This window comes from Gavialis gangeticus, unplaced genomic scaffold, assembly GCF_001723915.1.
Source record: "Gavialis gangeticus isolate Ggan-Ray unplaced genomic scaffold, GavGan_comp1, whole genome shotgun sequence".
Taxonomy (NCBI): domain Eukaryota; kingdom Metazoa; phylum Chordata; order Crocodylia; family Gavialidae; genus Gavialis; species Gavialis gangeticus.
In genome coordinates, this window is record NW_017729004.1 from 21,112,551 (window position 1) to 21,135,692 (window position 23,142).

The 23,142-nt window shown below is 41.6% G+C and overlaps 1 protein-coding gene across 1 annotated transcript in view; it reads right to left on the minus strand.

The window, feature by feature from the left end:
* PTPRN2 (protein tyrosine phosphatase, receptor type N2) overlaps positions 1-23,142 on the minus strand; it is a 1,174,657-nt gene that overhangs the window by 377,487 nt on the left and 774,028 nt on the right. Inside the window, exon 12 of the mRNA XM_019507947.1 lies at positions 17,667-17,731. Coding sequence (XP_019363492.1) covers positions 17,667-17,731 — 65 coding nt within the window. The remainder of the gene's footprint in view (positions 1-17,666; positions 17,732-23,142) is intronic.

Genomic DNA, 23,142 nt, shown 5'->3' on the forward strand with positions numbered 1-23,142 from the left:
AAAGCTGTGTCTATGGCCAAATCGCTGATTCTCTGAATCAACATTAAAACTTCATATTTGGATTCGAATCGGTACAGTGATCCAAATCAACTAATCAAAACACTGTCCCCCAAATCAGGCAGAACTGGAATCGAATATGACCCGCTTTGCACACCCCTACTGCCCAGTAACCTAATAATACTGTGCAGTAGCGTATTAGGATTGCTTGTGCTGTGACACTCTACTGTGCCATATCAGTCAGCTACTGCGCAGTTAGCATCTTGTGTAGACGCATCTATCATACCTAGTTTTATGAAACTTTCATTGAGAAATGTCTCTTAGCTCTAGGACAGAAAATCTGGACAAAGTCAGAGAAACAGAGGGACTCACCCCAAATCAATCAATAGCTAGGTGGCAACCACCTGAGATACAGAGAAGTGGTTTTAAGTCTTTGGCAGACCAAGGGCTTGAACCTGAAACACTCATATCCTAGGTGGCTGTCCTGACCAACTACCTGTTCCAGGGTTGGTCTCTCTTAATACCTCCATTTAGAGCTGGTGCATTTTATAAAAATAATTAAATATTCTCTAAACGGATGAGGGAGAGTGACTCTATAGCTCTGTGCATACACCACTTGACTAGGCCGCAATCCTGCTCCAACCAATGTTTAATTGTACAATGTGGAACCACCTTAAAAGGTCTTGATAAAGACCAGCCCTGGAAAACCCAACAGCATGCTAATTAGAGCAGCTACTTGGGACCGTGGAGAACAGCGGAACAAGAACGTGAACCTACATCTCTGTGATTGTCCCAACTACCAGGAGATATTCTGGAGTATCTTTCTTTCAATGTTTTGTTTGCTTTTTGTTTTTTGGGAACCACTTCAAAATCACTTAGCTTTGTCTTACACGCAAAACGATTATATTTTTGAAATCTCAAATTGTCAGGATGGGGAAACTGTTATTTTTTTACTCTACTGCTAGTGCTGCTCACCTTACTTAATGTTCACATTGAAATACTACCTTCCACATGCTACCTTAATACAAATCACTGCTTAATGCTCCAGTGATCAATGAATCATCATCATCATCCATCCATCTTGTCCATGGGCCACCTCAGAGCAGCTGCAGCCAACATTTTAGCAGAAAACAATTTAACTAATTACACAGTTTCTTTCTAAATGCTCATCTACCAAGATTTTTGTTACTTGCTATACAACCAGAACCCCTAACTCTCCTCCTTAATAAAATATTACGTAAACTAAGATCCCAAGAACTGTGCAAAGGTAACAACAATTAAAGAACCTGCAGCAGGTGGCACCTGTCTAATCCCAGCCCAAACAATCTGCCACTCTTCTGCTGCAGGGAAGGATCAAATAAACAGAATCTATTAGTGTCTGCAAGGAGGGTGGATGGTAGAAAGAAAAAAATGGCAGCTGTGGTCCAAATAGTTTTCTGGTTCCTGTGAAGTACCTTTAGCAGGTGCAGGAATGCTAGTTACATAAAGTTAGCCAATAGGTGTAAAAGGAATGGGCACTTTCAGCAACTAATTAAGGGAATCCCCAGAATATATCTGGCTAATACTGACTACCTGGCAAGAGCAAAAATGGAACACCTGTGTGTTATTGCCACTGATCCATCTGCTGCACATGCCTCATACTTTTCGTTTATCATTTTAAGCTAGCTTGGCAAGAGAGTTGATTAGAAAGAGAAAGGCTCTGAAAAATGTTTTGGAGAAAGGTGCCAGCACAGACTGTAGAGTGGTAGATTTGCCAATATGTACACACCATGCTTTGCATGCTGCTTGTACTTGCCCATCAATGATTTACAATGATTTATTTGCACATTAACAGGAATACAGAAACTATATTAAGAACATCATCATATTTCTATCAGATGTGGATAGAGCTCCATGGAAGGAAGATGCTTTAAATTGGATTCTCATTGTTACTCGTACCTTTCTCCTTGGATCAATTAAGAAAATATTTTCCTTCCGAGAACTCTCCTTATAGTTTCATTTCTTTCTCTCTCTCTCTCTTGCTGGAGCAATGTAGCCGAATGCTGATGATACATTTAGTCCAATTTCAAACCTAAGCTGCCATTTCTAGGTGCAATTCCTTCAGGATTCAAATAACCCTATGTGCATTCACTGGAGTTGACTCACCCAATTGCAATGTGCATAACGGTGGCAGCTAGGTTCTATTGTTTAATACCTAACAGCAACCACAAGTGTGCTAGATGGCTGACAGAAAGCACCAGGCTGTCCCAGAGTAGATCCAGGTCTTGACCCCACCATACGCTTAGATGTGCAGTGAACTCTCTGAGCTCAACATCATGCTGGTGCAGCCCCTGGAGGGCCCTGAGCCCTGTGTCTTCTGAGCGGTGAGCTCCCCAGCTTATTGGTGCAGGCTCTGGCTCCAGCCCCTGCTTTCACGCAGCTCTGGGACCCAGGGGGTGAGTGCCACTGCTACTTGTCTCCTCTTTTCCCCTGCTCCTGAATTCAGTCTGGGGGGTGGGAAAGTGTAAATGGCAGAGGTAGTCACCCCCTGGACACGAGCTATGAAAAAGCAGGGCCCCAGCCATGGGTGGATCTATGATTTTGAAAAGGGAGTGTGACCCTATGCCACCCTTTGCTGTGGACAGAGGGGTGGGAGTAGGAGGGAGGGCAGGAACAAGGACAGCCTGCTAAAGGGGGGGGGGGTCTGAGCTCCTCACCCTGGGCCTAGGTGCTACAGGATACCCTCCATGAGTGGAGGCAGTGGATGAGTTAACAGGAGCAGCACCTTCCCTGCCCTGTGATGGAAGGCTGGGGTGGTCCCATTGCCCCGTTCCACCTCACCCAGATCTTGCGGCGGCAGGGGCATAGTGAGCTACTTATCTATCCTGGGCAGTGTGATGGGAGAAGGAATATTATGCTGAGCACTGGAGAGTAGTGATGGCGATGCAATGCTACTTGTGTATGTGAGTCTGGGGGCCTAGTGGGTGTAGGAAGGTGATGGTAGCAGGAGAAGGATCTAGATGCCCAGGATTTGGGAGCAGGGCTGTAAGCCTAGAGGTCCTACTCGCACTGTCTGGAGCTCCCAGGAAGCAGAGGGCGTGTTCTCAGTAGGATTGTGGCTGGTGCTAGAGAGAGACCTGGAGCTTCTCACCTGCAGGAAGCAGTGCTCAGGAGGGGCATCTGCCTGCCTCACCCTGAGCACTTAGGGTCTGGCTCCGCTCTGCGCTCTCTGCATGTGTGGGGCTCGAGTCTTGGTGAGTATGGGCAGGCAATGGCTTTCATGGGGCCTCAGAGAGCTCTAGGTGTTGAGGTGAGCGTGGACCTTGGGCTCGCATGCCCCCACCCTCACTCCCAGGCACTCCCCTGGGTTACTTGCCATGGCCTGAGCTCCCTGCACTCCAGCTGCTGCTGCTGTACTGTGAGTGCAGGTGCAGACTCTGGCTGCTGCAGCTCAGGCAGCAGTGTATCTGGGCAAGCAGGGTCCAAGCCCTAGGCACCAATTTGGAGGTGGCACCAATTTGGAGGACAGCCCCCGAGCAGCCCATGCTGCAGGGCTGCTGCAACTTTTGGTTGGAAAGCCCATCTCCCAGCAGCAGCTGGAGCGGGGGAAACTCAAGCTGTAGCAGATAGTACTGCCACGGCTGCTGCTCTCCAGCAGTCAGCATCATATTTTTCCCCACCCCACTCTGCCTGCAGCAAGTAATTGAAAGGGGGCATCACCGCACCACTGCACCCCACTGGATCCAACCCGACTGCAGCCAAAGCAAACTGCACAAGCACCTCACAGAAGAAGGGTGTGTGGCTACAACTGCTCTGCTGCAATCCTAGATCTGCCCTTAGCTGTACTACATTGAGTCCTTTTAAGATCAGCACCTTTAAAAGAACGAGGAAATGCAAGGGACTTTGGGTTGGAGGTTTTGGGCATCTTACTTGCACACAAAGGTGGCATGTTCATTTTTTTTTAATGAAATGATAGTGCAAACACCTCTCCTGCAAGGCCATAATGGAGGAGCAGGTGTCTTAGAAATAATTTGAGTGAGGTAAAAATGGAAGCTGAAGCACCAGATTTTTGAAAGGGTGTCTCATCATAAAAGGCAGCCTGAATGGCAGCAGTGATCCACAACAGGTAACACCCTGCCAACCCATGTAGACACACTGTGCACTATGGAGAAATGTCTTTTACCTGAGCGTCTTAGAGAATACATAAATACAGAATCCCTATCATGCTTTTCAGATAAACTCTGATTCAATTTTCCTACTAATGTGTATTTCATACATTCATTATTGCAAAGAATTGCATTAGTTTTTCAGTTTCTGCTAATTCATGCAATTTAGTCCAATACAAGGCCCGCATAAATAAGCAAAAATGCACAGCTCTTCAAACTGTACACGTGCACACAGAGATACGCACAGACACACATAGAGACATACACAACCCTAAAGCAACATATTGCAGTTATCATCTTCCCATTTTTAAATCATACATATTTCATTAAGCTTCGTGCAGAGTGTCATCTGATTTATGGTAATTGTCAACAAAAGCAAAAAAACACAGACAATTTTAACCCTGCAGTATCAAGGATTTAACTGGGATAAAATTAAAATGTTTAGGGAAAAAAACACCTTGAGCTATTGGGAGGCTGACCCGTGAGATGTTGTCATATTTTATTTTATTTTATTTTATTTGTTGTCTGTAGCAGCAGATGCCAGCAGCAACATCTGATGCACTGGACACCTCCAGTGTTATCCCAGCATGCTCATGGCCTGGAGGACTTGGAGTGAGACTAATTTCCATATCAAACCCAATTTAGATGAAACATCTTGGTTAAAAAAAAAAAAAGCCAGAGCATCAATAGCCCCTTGATTAGATTTTCATCTCCTGAGCAGACAAATATGAATATTTATTACCATGAATGCAGATTTTCCTCTTTCCATTGCTCTGATCTTGAATATTATCCACTGCTAATTTTTATGAAAATTTGGGCAACATAATGTTTTCACATAAACTGACAGTTCTTGAGATAATCCCGTTATTGTTTGGTGGAAAATGACAGTTTCCGCTTATTCATGTGTTAACGAGGGATTAAATATTGTTTTTCATCACCATAATCTAAGATGGACTGGAAATTAAAAATTGAACATTGTATATTAGCAGAGCTTTGAGGAGCAGAATTTGTTTGCATTCACTTAGTGAAGATCTGTAAATAGCAGTTTTAACAATCAACTGATATCAGCATCATAAAAACACCAGTGACATTTAGAAAGTAAATTCATTACTCTTATCTGCTCAGCACACGAAAGGTAGCTAAATAGTTCACAAAGAGGTGTCTCCTTGTAAGAAAATCAGAACTACAATGTCATCTTCATCAAGGTTGTTCAAGTGTGAATGGACTTTGAATCCTTTGCACTGGAGTGGAATCTTGTACCATTTTCTTCTTATGGGTGCTACAAGGAAAAGCTTGGTGCCTTCATCTCCCACACAAGGACTGAGGGAATTTTAGAAGAATGTATGTTTATTTTTAATGTAATTGATAATGCTCTCAGATTCCTCCAAGACTTGCTTTCATACCTGCCAATGCACTGGACTTCCACAATCCAAGTTACACTGCTCTTGATCAGTAGAAGCAAATTCTCATTGAAAATAATGGGAGTTTTGCTGAAGATCAAGAACAGTCTGTAGCCTTTGGGGATCAATTATCTCCTTGATACCTGGGCATAAAGCTCATTGATGCTTTCAAGCATTATGTACATGTACCAAAGAGAGAGGGAGGCCTTTGTGATGTACACAGCCATAGTTCATGAATTATACAGTCTCATGATTTCATACAAACTTTTGAGAATAGAAGATGTAGGAATTCTTAAGTATTGAAACTGTACTTGCACCTTCCTCTTTAGCTTTAGCCAAAAAAGCAGAGTAAACTGAACTGTGGTTGGTCAAAACACATCAAACATCTGCTTATCTGAATCTCCTTCTGACACTGAAAAGTGAATGAGAAAAAAAGGAGGTAAACCAAAACTGAACTCCTTAAATTTTTGATTGAATTGTATATTTCATGCCTAATTTAGAATGTAATTAAAAATACTTTGATTATGCATAATATATAAAGCCTTCCATTTCCAAGGATGTTAAAGGAATTTACAAAGGCATAAGCACAGCACTATAGAACTATTGCTGCTTCCGAGTACAGAAAAGCAGTGATGTGCAAGGTAAAGTAAATTTTTGGTTGTGAACATTAGGAAAACTTTATGCCACAAGATCATCCAACTTCATGCATAGTGGAAAAGACCATTGTTTTCATGTCCAAATACTAAAGACCCAAACTAATAGTCACTACACAGCCACCCATAAAGGTACATACTTAGGCCAGGTATGACAGGGCATGCAGATTTCTAGCCTAGTTGGTTCCCTGCACTCCTAAGTCTGGGAGTTACTTGTTCCCCAAACTAAGGGAACAAGTAATAGCTTAGGGAAGTAATAGCTTAGGGAACTGAAAGACCAGACCTGATTCTGGGGCTGCCCACAAGCTCCAGGAGCTACCTGGAGGCTCCTGAAACTGCTAGGGTTCAAAACCCTTGGACAGTCAGCTTGGTAAGGCTGCTCCAGAGTTGCAGATGCTAGAAGCCCATGCCAACACTTTTAAGCTTTTGTGTATGTAAGCCTGGGGAGGCACAACCGATCATGGAGCTGTCAGCATTCCCAGGCAATCTATATTCCCAGGCCTGTTTCTATTTTGCCAAAAGATTGAGATCAACATGTTTCTGTGACATATTTCACTTTGAAAGAATCAGCACTGTATTACTGACAGAAATTTTCCTAGCAGCAATACTAACCAAATCTCGGGATCCCAGACGGCGTCAGGAGACATCAGCATAAAGAATGCTGTTTTCATGCAAAGTTTTGACTAGGTATATTACAGAGGTTAGCACTTTCCTCTAAGCATCGTGAACCAGCTACTGCAACAGGAAGGATGCTAGACTTCACAAAGCCAATCTGCTGTGGACACTTGTTCCCTATATGAATGCATCACATCTCTTCCCTATGCTGGAAAAGAATCAAGAATTCCAAATCAAAACCTAGGTGTGCCAGTCATTTTTATGCAGAACTCCCCTGATTTCAACAGCACATTTGCCAGTAAACTTAGGGTATTAACACTTTTTTCTATTGTACTCTGGTGGATTTAAATGAGAAGTTCTACTGAAAACCACAATGGTATTATATGGCCAAAATACGAGGCATATCCCTGATACGAGCAAATACTATGTTTTAAAAAAAAGTAAACATGTTAAAACAAAAACATGCTTATGAACACATGTGTGCGCACACATGCACACACACTCACACAGAGCAGGAGGATGCTTAAGTGCCTACAGCCACAAGGCAAACCTTACCTCTTTCATTTTACATGATACTGAATAAAAATTGAATTACTGTAGTAACCATAGCAACTGCTACATCACTTGGCACTTCTGCTATTTTAAATCACAGCGTACTACTGTAAAGGAATTCATGAACCAACATGACACTTGACTATTTGTGCTCTTTACAGTGTTTCAGGAGGAAAATACGTATCAGAATAAACTAACAGTTGTCTATGAATGCAAAGTTTGTTTTATAACTTTACCCATTGCAATCCCTTCTCTTTCTTGTCTTTTTTCTTTAAAAAAAAAAATGTAAAGAAGTGGAAGAGAGCTGTCACAATCCCATTAAGGAGGAAAGCAATTACCAAAGACACCTGATTTCAATGCTGAAGCTGTGACCTGTCAATCAGATGCCAAAATACCTCCTGTGTAATATTCAAATCAAATACAAAGCTAAACACTGGAACTTCTTTCTTTAGTATCCAGAAACTGTTGGAGACATGACAAAGGCCAGTCTTACTATCACATGGGTGTGTGCTTAACTTTAAGCTTGCTGACAGTTAAAATTGGGGGTCAAGTTACATGCGTAAAGTTAAGCAAATACCTAAACACTGTATGTAACATTTAAATATATTAAACCATATTGCATATTATTACATAAGGTATATTACCAAGAATACACTGTGAAGAACAGTATTTTTATTTAGCTTATTACGCATCTTTCTGTTGCTTATTATTAACACTGTGGATGACATTTATTTTAAAAATAGCCCTCTAGTGGGCTCTGAAGTATAACAAATAGTTAATAAATAGCATTAACATAACTCTAAATATTAACAACAATGTGTTTGCAAAACAAAACAAGGTCTTAACTAAATCAGCCAAATTGTTCTCCTGTTCTTTCCAGGGTTTAAGCTTTATTCCTTACAGTTTTGAAGGATTACTTCTAAATCTACTATGGGATCAAATTCTGATATCATTATTATTTCTTTATTAAAATATTCATTCTTCCATTCAGACTAATTTGCTGCACAGTAAAGTGTCACCGTCTAAAAGTGTGTGGCAATTAGAGCATAGCAGATTAATTTACTGCTCTGCCAGATCGTTCTGTCAGATGCAAGTGGTATCCAACAGCACAGTAAATTACTGCACTTTAATGCATGTGTAGATGGTGACACTGGGATTAGTTTACTCTGAGTCAGTTAAGCCAGAGTATATTCAGTCACATTAATTGCACGTGTAGGCGTGCCTGCAGTCTTTGAAATAAACATGCCTATGCCAATTTGCATATATGCAAATTACAGTGTATTCACAGATTTAGTTCAACCAGAATTGATTTTACCTTTTTTTGAAACTGCTGCAAGTTTTAGTAGAGCTATTTCACTGTGCCAGGCTCAGAGAGTGGGGGGCAGAGGGATTCTGGGTGAACTGTTTGGGCTCTGTTTGGTGATGTCTGCCAGACCTGTAAGGCTTGCAAAGAAACAGGGATGACTGGAAATGGGAAATAAAACCACAGCTCTGCTTCAGGAATGAAGAGGAAGCTGAAATATGTTCAATGCAGTGGCTCACCATGACTTGAAGAAGAGTCAGCATGGAGGAGGATTGAGTGCAATGGACACTAATATATACCTTATTCAGATGGGTTGCACTAACCTGTCCTTCCCCATTATTATGTGGGGCTACAGGAAAGCAGGTGCATTTATTGTAACAGGTGTGTGGGTTTTTTAATATGGTTTGAGATGTGTGATGGAAAGTTTATGACAGAGGATGCATATATATAACTTCGTATACTATTTTTTCCAAAAAAATTCCCTATCAGCATGCTTGCTCAATATGGGCCATGCGTTTTATAGTCATGCTCAGTGTTGCATGCATTTAAATGAGCTTCATAGTTAGTTTCTATTATTGAGCATATTCTGTTTTTGGCAGTAGTTTAATGATAGGCAACATAGTTAATGAGGTTTCTTTGTAAGCAAATTTAAGACAAGCAGCGTTTTTCCCTATGCTGATTGGGGGAAAAACTCTTGTCTTATATTTAAGTAAATATAGTATTTTTTTAAATATCCTAAGTTAGTTTTTAATTGTAACACCAATTTAGAACCTGATATTCTTTATTCTTGGGTAACAATGTTACCACTCTTCAACATACCTCCATAAAGAATGTTTTTGAAGTATTTATGTGGTCTTATTTAATCAATATTTGGTGTTTATTTTAAATATTTAATATATTAAATGTTAATAATATTTCATATAAATTTATAGTTATAATTTGTTTAGACTCAAACATACATACATTAAAGGAACTCCTGTCTTCTGCTCCAAGTGTTCCTTTACATTAAAGAACCCTTTCCCATAATTGTAGAAACTGTGACATAGCATTAAGTGACACAGTAATAGAAACCACCAGGGATCTGGATTTTCTGTTTGCCACAGAAAAATGCAGGTTTCTCCCTTTAAAGGATAAAATCATGGATCTTCCCCTTCAGATCAGGAAACAGTGAGTTTCCCCTTGTAAACTGGAATTGCTTGGGGCTGGCGGAAGTGGGGGAAGAGTGATTGGAGGCAGGGGGCCCCACATGTGTGTGCATGCACACACACACGCACACACAGAGCCAGAAATAAAGCCAGACAGGGTGATGGGAGCAGCCCTGGCAGCTGGATTCAGGTAAGTCTGTGGGAGGAGTGAGGTTAGAGGGCCAGGGCTTGGGGATTGTCTGGGGGGCTGTGTGTGGGGCATTTGTGTGAGTGGCATGGGTGTGTGGAGGGGCTGTGTATGTGTGGAGGGGATATGTGGGTGTGGCATGTGCATATGTGGGATTCTGTGGGTGCCTGCCAGTGCTCGGGAAATGTGTCCGGGTGCTGGGGCTGCAGTGGGGCAGGAAAGGGGTCTGAGGCAGGTGCTGGGATCACTGGTAAGCCCAACTCGGTGTTGTTGCCAGGCAGGCCTGCCTGGAGGTGTCTAACCCTCCAGTGGGGGAAGGAGGTAGGGGGGGTCCTTCAGGGGTGGTGGGGAACGGCATAGCTGGAAGCATAGACAGAGGCTGGGCCATCACACACTGCCCCATGCTGCCAGTTGGGGCTGGGATGCAGCAGGGAGGACCAGAAGCACAGTTCTGGTCCAAGGCCATGCTGAAGGCAGCTGGAGGAGGGCAAGGGGCTCCTGGCAGTCTCAGTCCTACCTGCAGCAGTTGCAGTGGCTCCTGCTTGTGCAGGCAGTGATGAAGTGAGTCTGACCCCAGCACAGGCTGGAGGGAGGAGGAGGGGACACTAGTGGCACTGCCCCATCCCAGGCTAGGGCTTATGCACTGCACTGCACCAGGTGGTCTGGACATGGCCCCCTGCCACTCAGGCAGCATCTCCCAAACACACATGGCTGACCCTGCCCCCGAGAACATGGGCACCAGTATATAGCTCCCCACCACCCCGAAGGACCTCCCTTCCCCCTTCTCCCCTCCCCCTTCCCCCACTGGAGTTGTTTGAGTCTGCACAGAACTGCCTGGGGCAGGGGGCAGCTGGTAACCCCCTCCAGCAGGGTTGAGGGGAAAGGGGCTATGGGTTGAGAATGAGGGGCACCAGCAGGGCTGGAGGTGGGTAGGGGGCCGTGGGTTGGGAGTGAGGGGCAAAGGTTGGTCCAAGGGACTCTGAGTCAGGAGTAAGGGCACACACAGGACTGGTGGGGTAGGGGGCTGATGGTCTGGCATGAAGAGCGTGGGGGCAGTGGGGGGCTATGGGGCCACAGGGCCATGGGTCAGGAATGAGGGGCAAGGTTGCAGGTGGGGTAGGGAGTGAGGGGTACTGACAGGGCCAGGGGGCTATGAGTCAGGAGTGAGGGGCACCAGCAGGATTGCAGGGGTGGGGGGCTTTAGATCAGGAGTGAGGGGCAGCAGCCTGGGCAGGGGCAGGGCACCGGTATATGAGGGCTTCTCAACACCATGAAGCAGCAGGGGGGACAGCTGCAGCTGGACCTACATCCTGGTGAGTGAAGCAGGCAGGGGGAGCTCTGATTTACCATGATAAAAAAACCAATATCAAATGCCAAAATATATAGGTATTTAGAATTTATTCATTGTAATGACTGAGGTGCTGGTAGGTTTCCAAACTGCTTTAAAATGGTAAATATATCAATAAAATATCATGTTAAACTAATACTAATGTATATAGTGGTGTTGCATTTTAATTGTGGGAAAATGTGGATTTGGGGCTTTTAAGTCAGAGAATTTTTTATTTTTTGACTTTTTACCAGAGATTTTGGGATTTTTAAATGGCAAAAACTAGGATCCCTGGTAACCACCAGTAACCTAGCTGGACTATTTTACAGACCCGTGGTGGCGGTACCAACTTCCAAAGCTGAAGACCCTTACAAAGAATGCTCTCCCAAGGTATAACTACACTACTATCTGGGAGAGTGATTGTGGCCCAGGTTGATATTTGTAAACTGGCTTTAAACTAGCTTGCTTATGTACTGACAGCAGCATAACTGTTGCAGCATGGGGTCAGCTGGGCTGCAAAACCCCCATGAAACCCTGGTAAATACTTGGGCAGTCAGTCTGTGCAGCGCTTTATGCTGCTGCCAGGATTTGAGCTAGCTAGTTTCGAGGTAGTTCAGATGAGCTGGACTGCACTATACAAATAACTTATACAAGCAGGACTCCAGTTTCTGTGTCATTGCTGACTACAACCGCCCAAGGAAAAAGGCAGCTTTTGTAGGTCCCTATTTAGTATCACAACTAACGGCTTAAATTCCATATGGTAGCTGAGTAGGTTAAAAAATACTGAAGTCACATTCTCTAGTAAGATATCCTTCAATACCAGCCATTAGTCAAAATCTGAAGCAACTTCAGTTTCTGGAGAGTTTTCAAATGTCACTGCATGGGGAAAATGGCACTAGCTCACTTTGATGATGTCAGTCGATGGCAATAGCTGCAATATCCATCCCTCACTGAAAGAAACATGTGCAAGCCTCTTAGCCAAACAGGGATGAGAAATAGCCAAACTGGGTAAGACTGCTAGCTGCTCTCCTACAAAATGGCAGCCATCTGGCTCAATCAGAGGAATAATATTATCTTTGACACTGCTTGTGTTCTCTCTCCCAGGCACCACCATGGCCATCTCTAGACTGAGTCTATCTGGCAAGATACTGAAATACTACAGCCAGCATACAACTGTGTTAGGTCTGAGAATGTGTTTTCACAGCAACCTGAAATATTTCAGATTCAATATCATTGTTACATTAGGAAAGATGATCATTTAGATATTTGATTCCTACTCACCAAGGCATTTATTTTATTGTAGAAAGTTCCCTCCCCTGTACTTCCAGCTGCATATCTCATCATCCCCTGGGATAATGTTTCAAATATTGATTTTCATGTTTGATTGTAGCAACATAAATATTAGGTCATTGCAACATATTTCTCAACTGTTCAAAATACAGATAACAGAGATTCCCCTGAAACATGTCAAAATAGGATGGATCTGCTTTGGAACATCTGGGTGCACAGCAGAACATTAATTTCACTTAATTTGGTTTGTGGAATTTCCACTTTTTAGTTTAAAAGAGCTGTTTTATCTTTGATGTCTGTCACAATATAAGTGAATCAAAAGGCAATGCAACTTGCAAGCTCTGGATGCAGTTAAAAATCTAATAACTGGACTATTTTATGCATTTTTCTTTAGGAAATTGGTAGAGAAAAATTTAAAACATAGTACCGATACGCTGGTGAGCTCATGCCAGCCCCAGCAAGAACCGGTGACATGCCAAAGTTCAAGACTACAGAGAGTATCATTTATTATTCAAAGAGAAAAACTCATGAAGTTATGTGAAAGAAGCAATTCCTTTGGTCCTAGCAGTCTCCAGTTGCTTTTCCCCTTGCCTCTCAGCCCCAGGAAGAGGACCTGCCTCTTCCTTTGCTTGTGTCATGTGACAGCAGATTGGTTTTGGCCCTTTTCTGGATATTTCAGCCAGTCGTCAGGCTCTTTTCCAGTGTCTAAAAGGCAGAAATCAGGGTAGACTTGCACCATACAGACTAACTAAAGAGATGCATAAGCTATGAGATAGTCACAGAAATTTTATTGAATTCACATATGACCTCAGTTGAGAGACTGAGCTTTGTCTGGGCCCTGTTCACTTGGCCTTCTCAAAAAAAGGAAAAAAAATGAACTGGGCTTTGCTGCGGTTTGGCTGCACGACTGTCAGGAAGCAAATTCCAGCAGATCTGTAGCAGTAACTGGGGGAACTGTATCTTTTAGGGGCTCTTACAAATGTCAGCTGGAACCAGCTGTTGCCTCTTGCAGGGGCTCATGTTACAAAACCCTGATCAGCTACAGCTCCATACTGAATGAAGCAATGGCCAACTACTAAATTGTATTATAAAAAATTGATGAATATACCACATAAAAATGAAAGATCTGAGCGACGTTGAGAGAGTCCAGAGGAGAGTTATGTGCATGATTAGTGGTCAAGACAGCAGGCCTTATGAGGAGAAGCTGAGAGGCATGGGACTCTTCAGCCTGGAGAAGCAAAGGCTCAGGGGGGTCCTAGTGGCAGTACATAAGTGTGCATCAGGAACTGGGAGAAAATATGTTCACCAGAGCACCCCAAGGGAAGACAAGATCTAACGGTGACAAACCGCTGGAAGACTGTTTTAGACTAGACATAATGAAAAACTTTTTTACTGTCCAAGTATCCAGAATCTGGAATAGACTCCCCCCAGAAGTTGTGCAAGCATCTACTCAGGATACTTTTAAGAAACACTTGGATGCTTATGTTCCTGGGGTCATCTGACCCCAGCTGACTTCCTGCCTCTGGGCAGGGAGCTGGACCTGATGATCTCACAAGGTCCTTTTCCAACCCTAATGTCTATGAAATCTATGACATGTTTCTAAACAGAAGGGAAAAAATAGTTAAACTCAGAAGAGTTTGTAGCTGACCTCAGACTGAAGGTCCAAGCTTGCAATTTAAGTGGCTGAGTCCCTGATAAGACGCCAGATCATGATTGAAATCTGGGAACAATTTCCTGAGAGACATCACCAGAAGGCTCAGAATTAGTGCTTAACAGGACAATTAGCATTTGCCACAGGAAGTCATTCACCCACACCACGCAGAAATCCAGGGTGGTGACACTGATGACATGATAGAGAATCCAAAATAGTAAAAGAACAGACTGTGGAGCTAATTTACCGACCTCTCATAGTCAGTTCATCCTAACATCCAGCTTAAATCTCCCCTGTTGTATTTTAAGATCATTACTTGTCCTGTCACTATGGAGTACAGGAACGATACCAAATACTTCTCTGTTTGATACATCAGTAGGTTTCTGGCCTTTAGAAAAAAAGAATGTGTGCTGAGCCTATTTAAGAGACACCATTTCTACAAATTTCCGTTTGAGGTGTTTTACAATAACATAGATTGAACTTTGATAATGTAACTTTGAGTGAAGAAAGGAAACAGAAGAAAGTTATGCCCTGAGCAGTTTTGGAAAGAAAAAGACGTGCAGGGCTAATGCTAAATAAAACACCAACCGACCACACAAAACAAATAACAATAATAATACCTAAATACAAAATCAAGTTCACGTAGGGGCCTAAGAGCTGGAATAGGATCCAGACCTTCACGTCTATATTTATGGGATCTGGGAGTAGCTGAAATACACTAGAAACCGTATTTCGCCATCGTCAAAAAAACTGCCCAGTCCAAGAGTACTAAGATTATTGTTTCATCTACAAATGCATAACTGCCATATTTAATACAAAACTGGGAGATATTTGGTGGTTACAGACAATCACTCTAAGGCATAAGTGCATTGGAACAAAATCCAGTTCATGTACATCACAATCTAATTAAAAAAACACCCCGTCCAGTCAGATGAAATGTGACTAAGATTGGCAGTCTCATTGCTGAAGATGGGTCCCTGCTGAAACAATTAAGGTGACAAACACAGGGTGGCCAAAAGCGAATATTTTTCGTGCCTACTATCAATTTACGGAGTTACATAAGACATTAGGATGACAATTCATGAGACTGCTTGCAGAAAAGTGTTAAAACGGGTACCTGAGACTCACTTAGGGCTCATTTCCCCCCAAAAGGGCAAAGATGCTTTCTATTCCACGCTTCAGGTGACCACAGACATTAAGGAAACTGTTAAGGCTTATAACGTGCCAAAAATAGAGACTTCAGTCAAGTGAAAAAGTCCAGGTTGGAGTAAGCCATGTTCAATTTACAAAAAAGCTGTGTTTGCCATAAACTACTATTCTCATTTCCTTAAGATAGCCCCACTGGAAGACACCGCAGCAAAACAGGTGAGTGTACATAGCAAATCCATTTTTGTTGAGACAGTAATGTCTGATAAAGAGCTGTAGCTTACTGGGACTGAATTTAAGCAGTCTGCAGTGAAGTACAAGCTTAGTCATTTCATTGCTAGTTCCCATAAGCCCTTGTACAATAGCTTGGGGGGAAAAGAGTGTAAAAAAATAAAGAAAGGACTGGCTTAATCACAGAGCTGTATTATTTTTCATGAGGTAAGATTGTTCAGAAATGTATTTTGTGTGTGTACAATTGTAACTGATAAACTTCTTAGGGGAAAGCACGCACCAGAGAGCTTCTGGGTCCTCATCCAACAAAATATGTCTGCAGTTGAATCAAGAGTTCCCATCTAATATCTTAATGTTATAAACAGCTTGATTGTTTTCCCACCTGGTCACTATACCTAGTAAATACATATATTTAAATATATACCTTAGCTTGGTTTATTTCTTTCCACTTATTGCCTGCTAAAAATGCACCATGTTGTAAAAAAATGCAAAACACCGGCAACTGATTTGGTAACCCAAATCAGAGTTTAAAAGTCACTGAGGAAACAAGAATAATATAATAATAATAATAATAAATATAGTGATGCTCTGTACGCTATAACAATGTAGCAAAACTCTGTACACTGAAACATTTCTGCAGACTTCCCAATGCCTGTTTCATTTTTCCATTTCATTCTACCCTTTTAGCTCAAAAGCAGATGCTTTCAAGGCAAGTTTTCCCCTCCATAAAGCTTTTCAAAATCACAAATATTTTCCTTATTTAAGTGAAGTACCAAGTTCTGAAAATAATGCGTAAAATTAGAATTGACTTCACCATCTGCTAAATTATTGCAGTGCATCTCAGACTCAAAGATGCAAAATAAGGCTCTTCGCTGAGAATCTCATCTGAAGCACTTCGAAGTCAATGGCACTCTGCAGTGACTTCCACAGGCTTTGGATAATGCCTAGAAACTCCAACCATCCAAGTACTTAGAAACAGGTGTCATTTTACTAGCAGCAGTCCCACAGACTTCAGAGGGCCTAGCCACATGAGTACAATTCTGTAAATCCAGACCGCAACCTCAAGTACTGTAAAGCAGCACAGCTCTAATAAAGTCAATGAAGCTTCTCTGATTTACACTAGCCAAGCATGTTTGTATGTTTGTCATTATTGCCTTTAGATCCACAAACTAATGCAAGTTCTGGGTACACAGAAGATTTTGCAATTGCCAACTTTTTAGGGCTGACTGCTTCATTATTCATATGTGCAATCCCTTGGAGGACTGGCTGTTTGTTATAGATGGATAAAGAACAGGAGATTCCAGAAATTGAGAATGAATCACAAATAGTTAATCTACTTCAATATTTAACCAATTACTGGTTTTCCTTAATTCTGTAAATAATACAATCATAAAAACCCAGCATTTGCCCAAACTTCTGAACACTCTCCACTAACAAAATAATTTAAAAGTAAAAGAAAAAAACATTATGTCCAATAAATCAGCACCAGAATTATCTCATCATAGTTCATACAGTGTTCTTAGCAGATAACATCATTTTTTATTAATAATAATGAACTTAGTTGAGTTTTTTTATTAGTAATATCACTATAGTGTATCAGAGTCATATTTATCTTTCAAGTTAAACCCAAAAGACACTGTAAATAAGCAAGCTGTGCACAGATACATTCCTCCTTACATCTGCAAGCTCTTTGCCCCAAGTTTAGATTTCATTGGTCTAGACAAGATAGCACTCAAACCTAGGGGGAATAACATACAGCAATTGCTTTGCTTATGTTTTGGGATTTTGTTCCTCATATACAACAAAGTGATGAGATACATTTTTTAAAGGCCACCAAGCTTTATTCCTAAAAATTGAACTTCTTCTCTGTGGCATACAGAACTATTTGTGCAGCAGATTGTATTCTGACAGATGCAACTGTATCAAAAAAAGGCACTGGTAGTCGACATACATGAGCTCTACAATTTCATAAAAGAACAATTAAAATGTTTTTAAGAATACAAAATGCCCCCCAAGTCACTTACCTCCCCCATGCCAGTCTGCAGGATTTTCAGGCCAGTTGCTTTTTCAAGCTTGTCTTTGTTGACAGCTGTTAGGAAAATTAAGATTTACAGAGTTAAGGCAAAGCTGGGACCTTGATGAGTTTGCAGCATTCACCATATAACTAAGCTTTTTCCCCCTGCCAACAAATTCAATACAACTCTCATTTATCTATGGAATATCTTTCATTGATAGCAGCTCTGCTATTGAGTTCATGGCATTAATTTTTCGTTATTATCTAAAAGCGAAAAAACCAAACAAGACAAGCTTGCTTCAGTATACTACACCTCCCCTTAATTTGCAAATTATGGGAAGAGAAGAATAAAAATAAAACATACCCAAGAAAATATTAGAAATGTTATAATATTAAATGGGGTCTGGATTGATCAGATCTCTAAAATGCTCTGTGCCTACAATGACTGCTGGGGGCATACAGGATTTTACTGGCAGAGTCTTCCTTCTAAGAGACCTGTGCCAGACCAACTTTCTTCCCTAGTTCAGTTTGAGCCCTCTGGATGGACTTCCATTTTCTCTCCTTATACCCCTAATCTAGGCCTTGGTCATCATCTGTCTAGGCACCTTCCTGGCGCTACAGCTATGGGCAATATTTCTACAGTATTTATAACCTACGGATGCATATACGTCACAATAAACAGAAAGATCCCTGTTTTGTGGATGAGGTCAATAGCTTACCCTACAATGTAATCCTACATTTAAATGAATTATCCCAGTGTTTAATTTTGTTTCCCTTTAACACTTTCCACATCCATGAGAAAAAACAAAAAACAAAACAGTATTCAAACTGAATAGAACCATCAAAGATAAAAAAAAATCCTGTATGATATGGTCATTCAATTCACTTAGGCACTTCAGGGAAGTCTGTCTGAATAAGGTAAAAATGCATAGACATAAACCAAGGTGGAGGAGTCAGGAAGTAACTTGCCCACACACAGTTGGTCAGAGAATCAGAGCCTGTGCCAGGATTAGGATTAAGGTCTCCCTGTGCCTGATTTTCAGATTGAACGTCCCAAAATATTTGCGTACCTATGCTGACTTTCACGTTTTTGAGCACAGGCATGCAAAAACCCACCCAGCACATGCTATCACAAATGCCTAAGATGAATACACTAGCACTGTAAGGTGAGGAATTCCAAAAAGGCTACCTGTATACTTGAGCTGCTTCATACGCTTGGACTAGGTAACACTGAACTGAGGTGCTGTGTAGGAGTGACATTTGAGTATTAATTTTCTTGTATTTTTAAGTAATCCCAAATCTAAATAAATATATGAATCCCTAGAATCAACCCCCTTCTCCTACTTCCTAGGATCCAGCATGTTACTTCTGCATGCTGAGGCTGCATCAACATATTCATTTATAGAAAGTACGTGTAAATACATTTATGAAAAATGCAAAAATTAAGATGCTTCACAGAAATTGAAAACTCAACCAGCTTGTTAAGATAAATGTAAGTGGCCAGCAGAAGGCTTTACAATCTGCTGTCAGCACAGAATAAATACAATTACACAACATAGCATATGCCATGTAAATACAGTGCAAATAAACAAACCAACATAAACCCCCATCCTTGGTTCTATTCTGCTTATATGATTGATAAGAAAATATTGAGTCTGCTAGATTATTAACTTCTAGAATAATTACAATTTGGCCAGAAGAGATAAGGTTTTATTTTTTGTCTTCTGTAGTCTCGTTATTACTGAAACTTTTGGATTTTCAATAAGACGCACATAAAAAAAATACCTTTATGGTATTAACATTGGCTCAACTCAAGCAACAATTTTACCAGTATTTTATTCCTACTTTATGCCAATAAACACCTGCCAAAATTAAAAGAAAGAATTAAACCATCACTTGAAAGTGGATGTGGCAGAGTAAGGCTTCCTGAATGCACAGAGTGTCCAGGAATGTGGTATTCCATGAGACTCTGGGTAAGGTCAGCAGGAAATTCGGGGTGACAGACCAGGTGTAGGCCAGCCACAAAGGTAGCAGCAAGCTCTTCTTACCTCTGTAGTGTAAATAGTCTTATACAAGCTTCTGTAGATAATAAGGGGTTATTTCCACATTGTAAAGCTCAGGATACAATATGGTAGCAAAAGTGGAAGGCACGGCATCAGAGCCATAGCCAGGCGTTCTGGTGCCCAGTGAAGGTCATGTGCAGAATGCCACCCTCTGTGCTAGCAGGTGCATCTATACAAGATGTTTACTGTGGAGCTGCCTAATTAGCTCTGCAGTAAACTTTCAACATCTACATGTGACCATATTAAGCCACAGGAAATAAACTAATTCTGCCCTAGGTTAGTACTTGTAAATACAAGTACTATCCTATGGTGGAGTTCTTTAGTGCACAGCAATGCATGTGTAGATGCTGGCAGGACTGGCTGAAGCACAAGGGTGCTTCAGTGCGGGGGCTGCCTGCTGGCTAGCCCCACACTGGACCACCCTCGTGCTCCAGCTGGCTCCTCTGCAGCACATTGAGCCAGGTTAGAGCATCCCCAGGCTGCCAGAATGAGACCCCAGGCACTCTGTCAGCTGGAGCTGCTCCGACCCAGCTCAACATGCTGCAGTCCTGGGTACTTGTTCAACCACAGTGCCTGGGAGCAATAAACTCCAGGGCACACTGTGCTGGAGTTCATTGCTCCATACTAATACAATGTGTAGATGTACCCACTATGTAGTACAGGAAGAGCAAAAGATTGGTCAGCTCCCAACAGTTGCAGGCAATGGACCACTGGATGTGTGCAATGCCTATTATACATAGAGGACGAAGGGGAGCAAGAAAATAGCCATAGAGAAATTATGAAAATATTTAAAGATCATTTTATTCCTAGAAAAAATATAATTTATGAGAAATAAATGTTCTGGATGAGAACACAAAAAGGAAGGGGAAACTGGAAGTCTGTCACAGACCTGAAACTAAAAAGTTACTCCCGTGGATATGGAACACTCACAGACCGTTTCGTTAAAGGCCAGATAGTCCTAGGATGTTACAGTAAACAGCTTGAGTGATTACTGAGAAAGGGACCTGACACTAGAAAAAGGCAATATGTATATAGAAAGATGCAGAACAAACAGAAACACATGTAAAATGCCTAGAGAAAGACATGCAAGAAGTGACTGCTAGCACCATTACTAAACCATCAAAACAAAAGTCTACCAAAATCAATCTGGGCAAGCCTATTCATGTGGGAAGTCATAAACAATGTCAGTGATGTGGTAACCATCATGAATATCAAAAGTGACTTGCATTTGGGCAAAAATGTGGAAGTTATAATAAACCCGCCCATTGTGTTAATATGTGCAGAGAAAGTATCAACATATATACAATGAAGGTTATTGAATTTATGAAGTGCAAAAACAGACTCAAGTGAAGAGGAAGAAGTGTCCCTAAGCATTTTTCAAGAAGAGCCCAAAAGCTTGAAATGTAGGCTAATTAAAATGCAGACAAATGGCACCTATGTTATCTCCAAGATAGATACTGGGGCACGAGTAAATGTAATTGCAGAAACTAAAATAGAGGGGGCCTATAAAAATGAGAGAGTCTAAAGTGTCTGTGAAAAGCTGTAATGAAGAGACCCTTGCAGTGGTAGGAGAGTGCACCCTCACACTGAGGTATACAGGAAAACAACAGAACAAGTTTGTGGTGGTATACAGAGGAACATGTGAGCTACTTGGCCCTGTTAAGATGATGTATACCATAGGGAGGTTGGACAATGACACTGAACCAAATTTGAAGGCATTACTAGCATCCTATGAGGATTCACAGGGAATGGTCACCTCCCAGTGACATAAAATACAGCTAAGAGAAGATGCAAAACCAGTGATACCTGCTACATGAAAAGCCCCACGTCTTAAGAAAAAGACACAAAGAAGAGCTACAAACCAAGGCAGGAACGGTGCAAGAGAATACAAGAAACAACAGACCAGACCCATTCCCTGGTAACAGTAAGGAGACGGGAGGGGAACTACAACTATGTACAAACCCACAGGAGTTGAACAAAAACATAAAAAGAGGACACTTTTACTTACCCACAGGAAATGTCAGAGGTGGCAGGAGAGTTAAATTTTTAACCCCCAAAATTTACCCTTAAATTTCTACTTCAACTTATACACCATATAAATACTTCAGCCAGACCCCCCACCACATGGAGAGGCAGCGTGCTGCCGTCTAGGGGCTTCTCCAGCACTGACTGATGCCAAGCCAAGCTCCTGCATTTCCCGCACTCCCCTGCCTCCTCTGCCTGACACCGGAGCCAAGCTGGCCACCCAAACCCCATGCAGAAGTGGTGAGGGGCCTTGTCCTTTTTTTCAGCAGAGCCTTCCTGCCCCAGTACTGTAGTTCTTTGATCCATTAAAAGACATCAAACTCAAAGCCTCAGAAGATGAATCTGGACTACTACAGCATCATGGAATTGATTGGTTGCTAGTTTTATATGCATCTAGGGCTATAACCACTGCATAAAAATTATATGCATAAAGTGAAAAACCTTTGGCCTGGGTTATGGATGTACAAGATTCTATGACTTAAGGTATCATCAGAGATTCACTGCAGAAATAGATCACAAACCACTGACTGATATATTCCAAAAAAGGACTTGGAGATACACCACCAAGGATACAGATTGCTTTTGAAACTGCAGAAGTAAGATATGACTCTGGAGTTCCAACCCGGATGCCACCTAGTTGTGGTGGAAAAACTTTCAAGAGCATACTCTCTGTCCAACAGTTCACAACCAGATCATCTAAAGCAAACTGTAACCATACATGTAAACATGATTAAAGCATCATGCAAAGTGTCTCCAGGCATTTGGTGATGATCTGGTGATGGAAATGGCTAAAGATGAAACATTGCAAACATTGTTAGACGCAATAAGGAGGGAAACATTACTATTTCCCAGCTGTAAATTCTCAATATAAAAATGAACTCTCATGTGTAGTCATGAAAGGTACACAGGCTTTGATTTCAGCAGTGATGAGAAAGAAAAATTTGGAATAAATACACAAATGACATCAGGAAGTGACCAAATGAAAAAACAAAGCCAGAAAAGTCTTTTGTTCAAGGATGTATAGTTTTATGGAAGACATGGTAAGAAGGTATGAAATGCAAGACGTACAAGGATGCCCAGCAAAAAGAACCAATGGCACCCCATGAGCAACTTGATATTCTTTGAGACAAGGTAAGAACTAACATGTTCAGTTTGGGAAGACATGACTGCCTGCTTATAATGGACAACTATAGCAGTTTCCCAGAAGTAGTGATGCTTGAAGATACCACAATGACAACAGATGTCAGGTATATTAAATCTAAATTTATATGACATGGAATTCCAAGAACTAAAAATATTACTAATTACTAAAAATGGACCACAGTTGAAGAATAGGGCATTTCAAAACTTTGCTGAAATGTATGACTTTTTTCATAAGATATCCAATCCAAATACCCT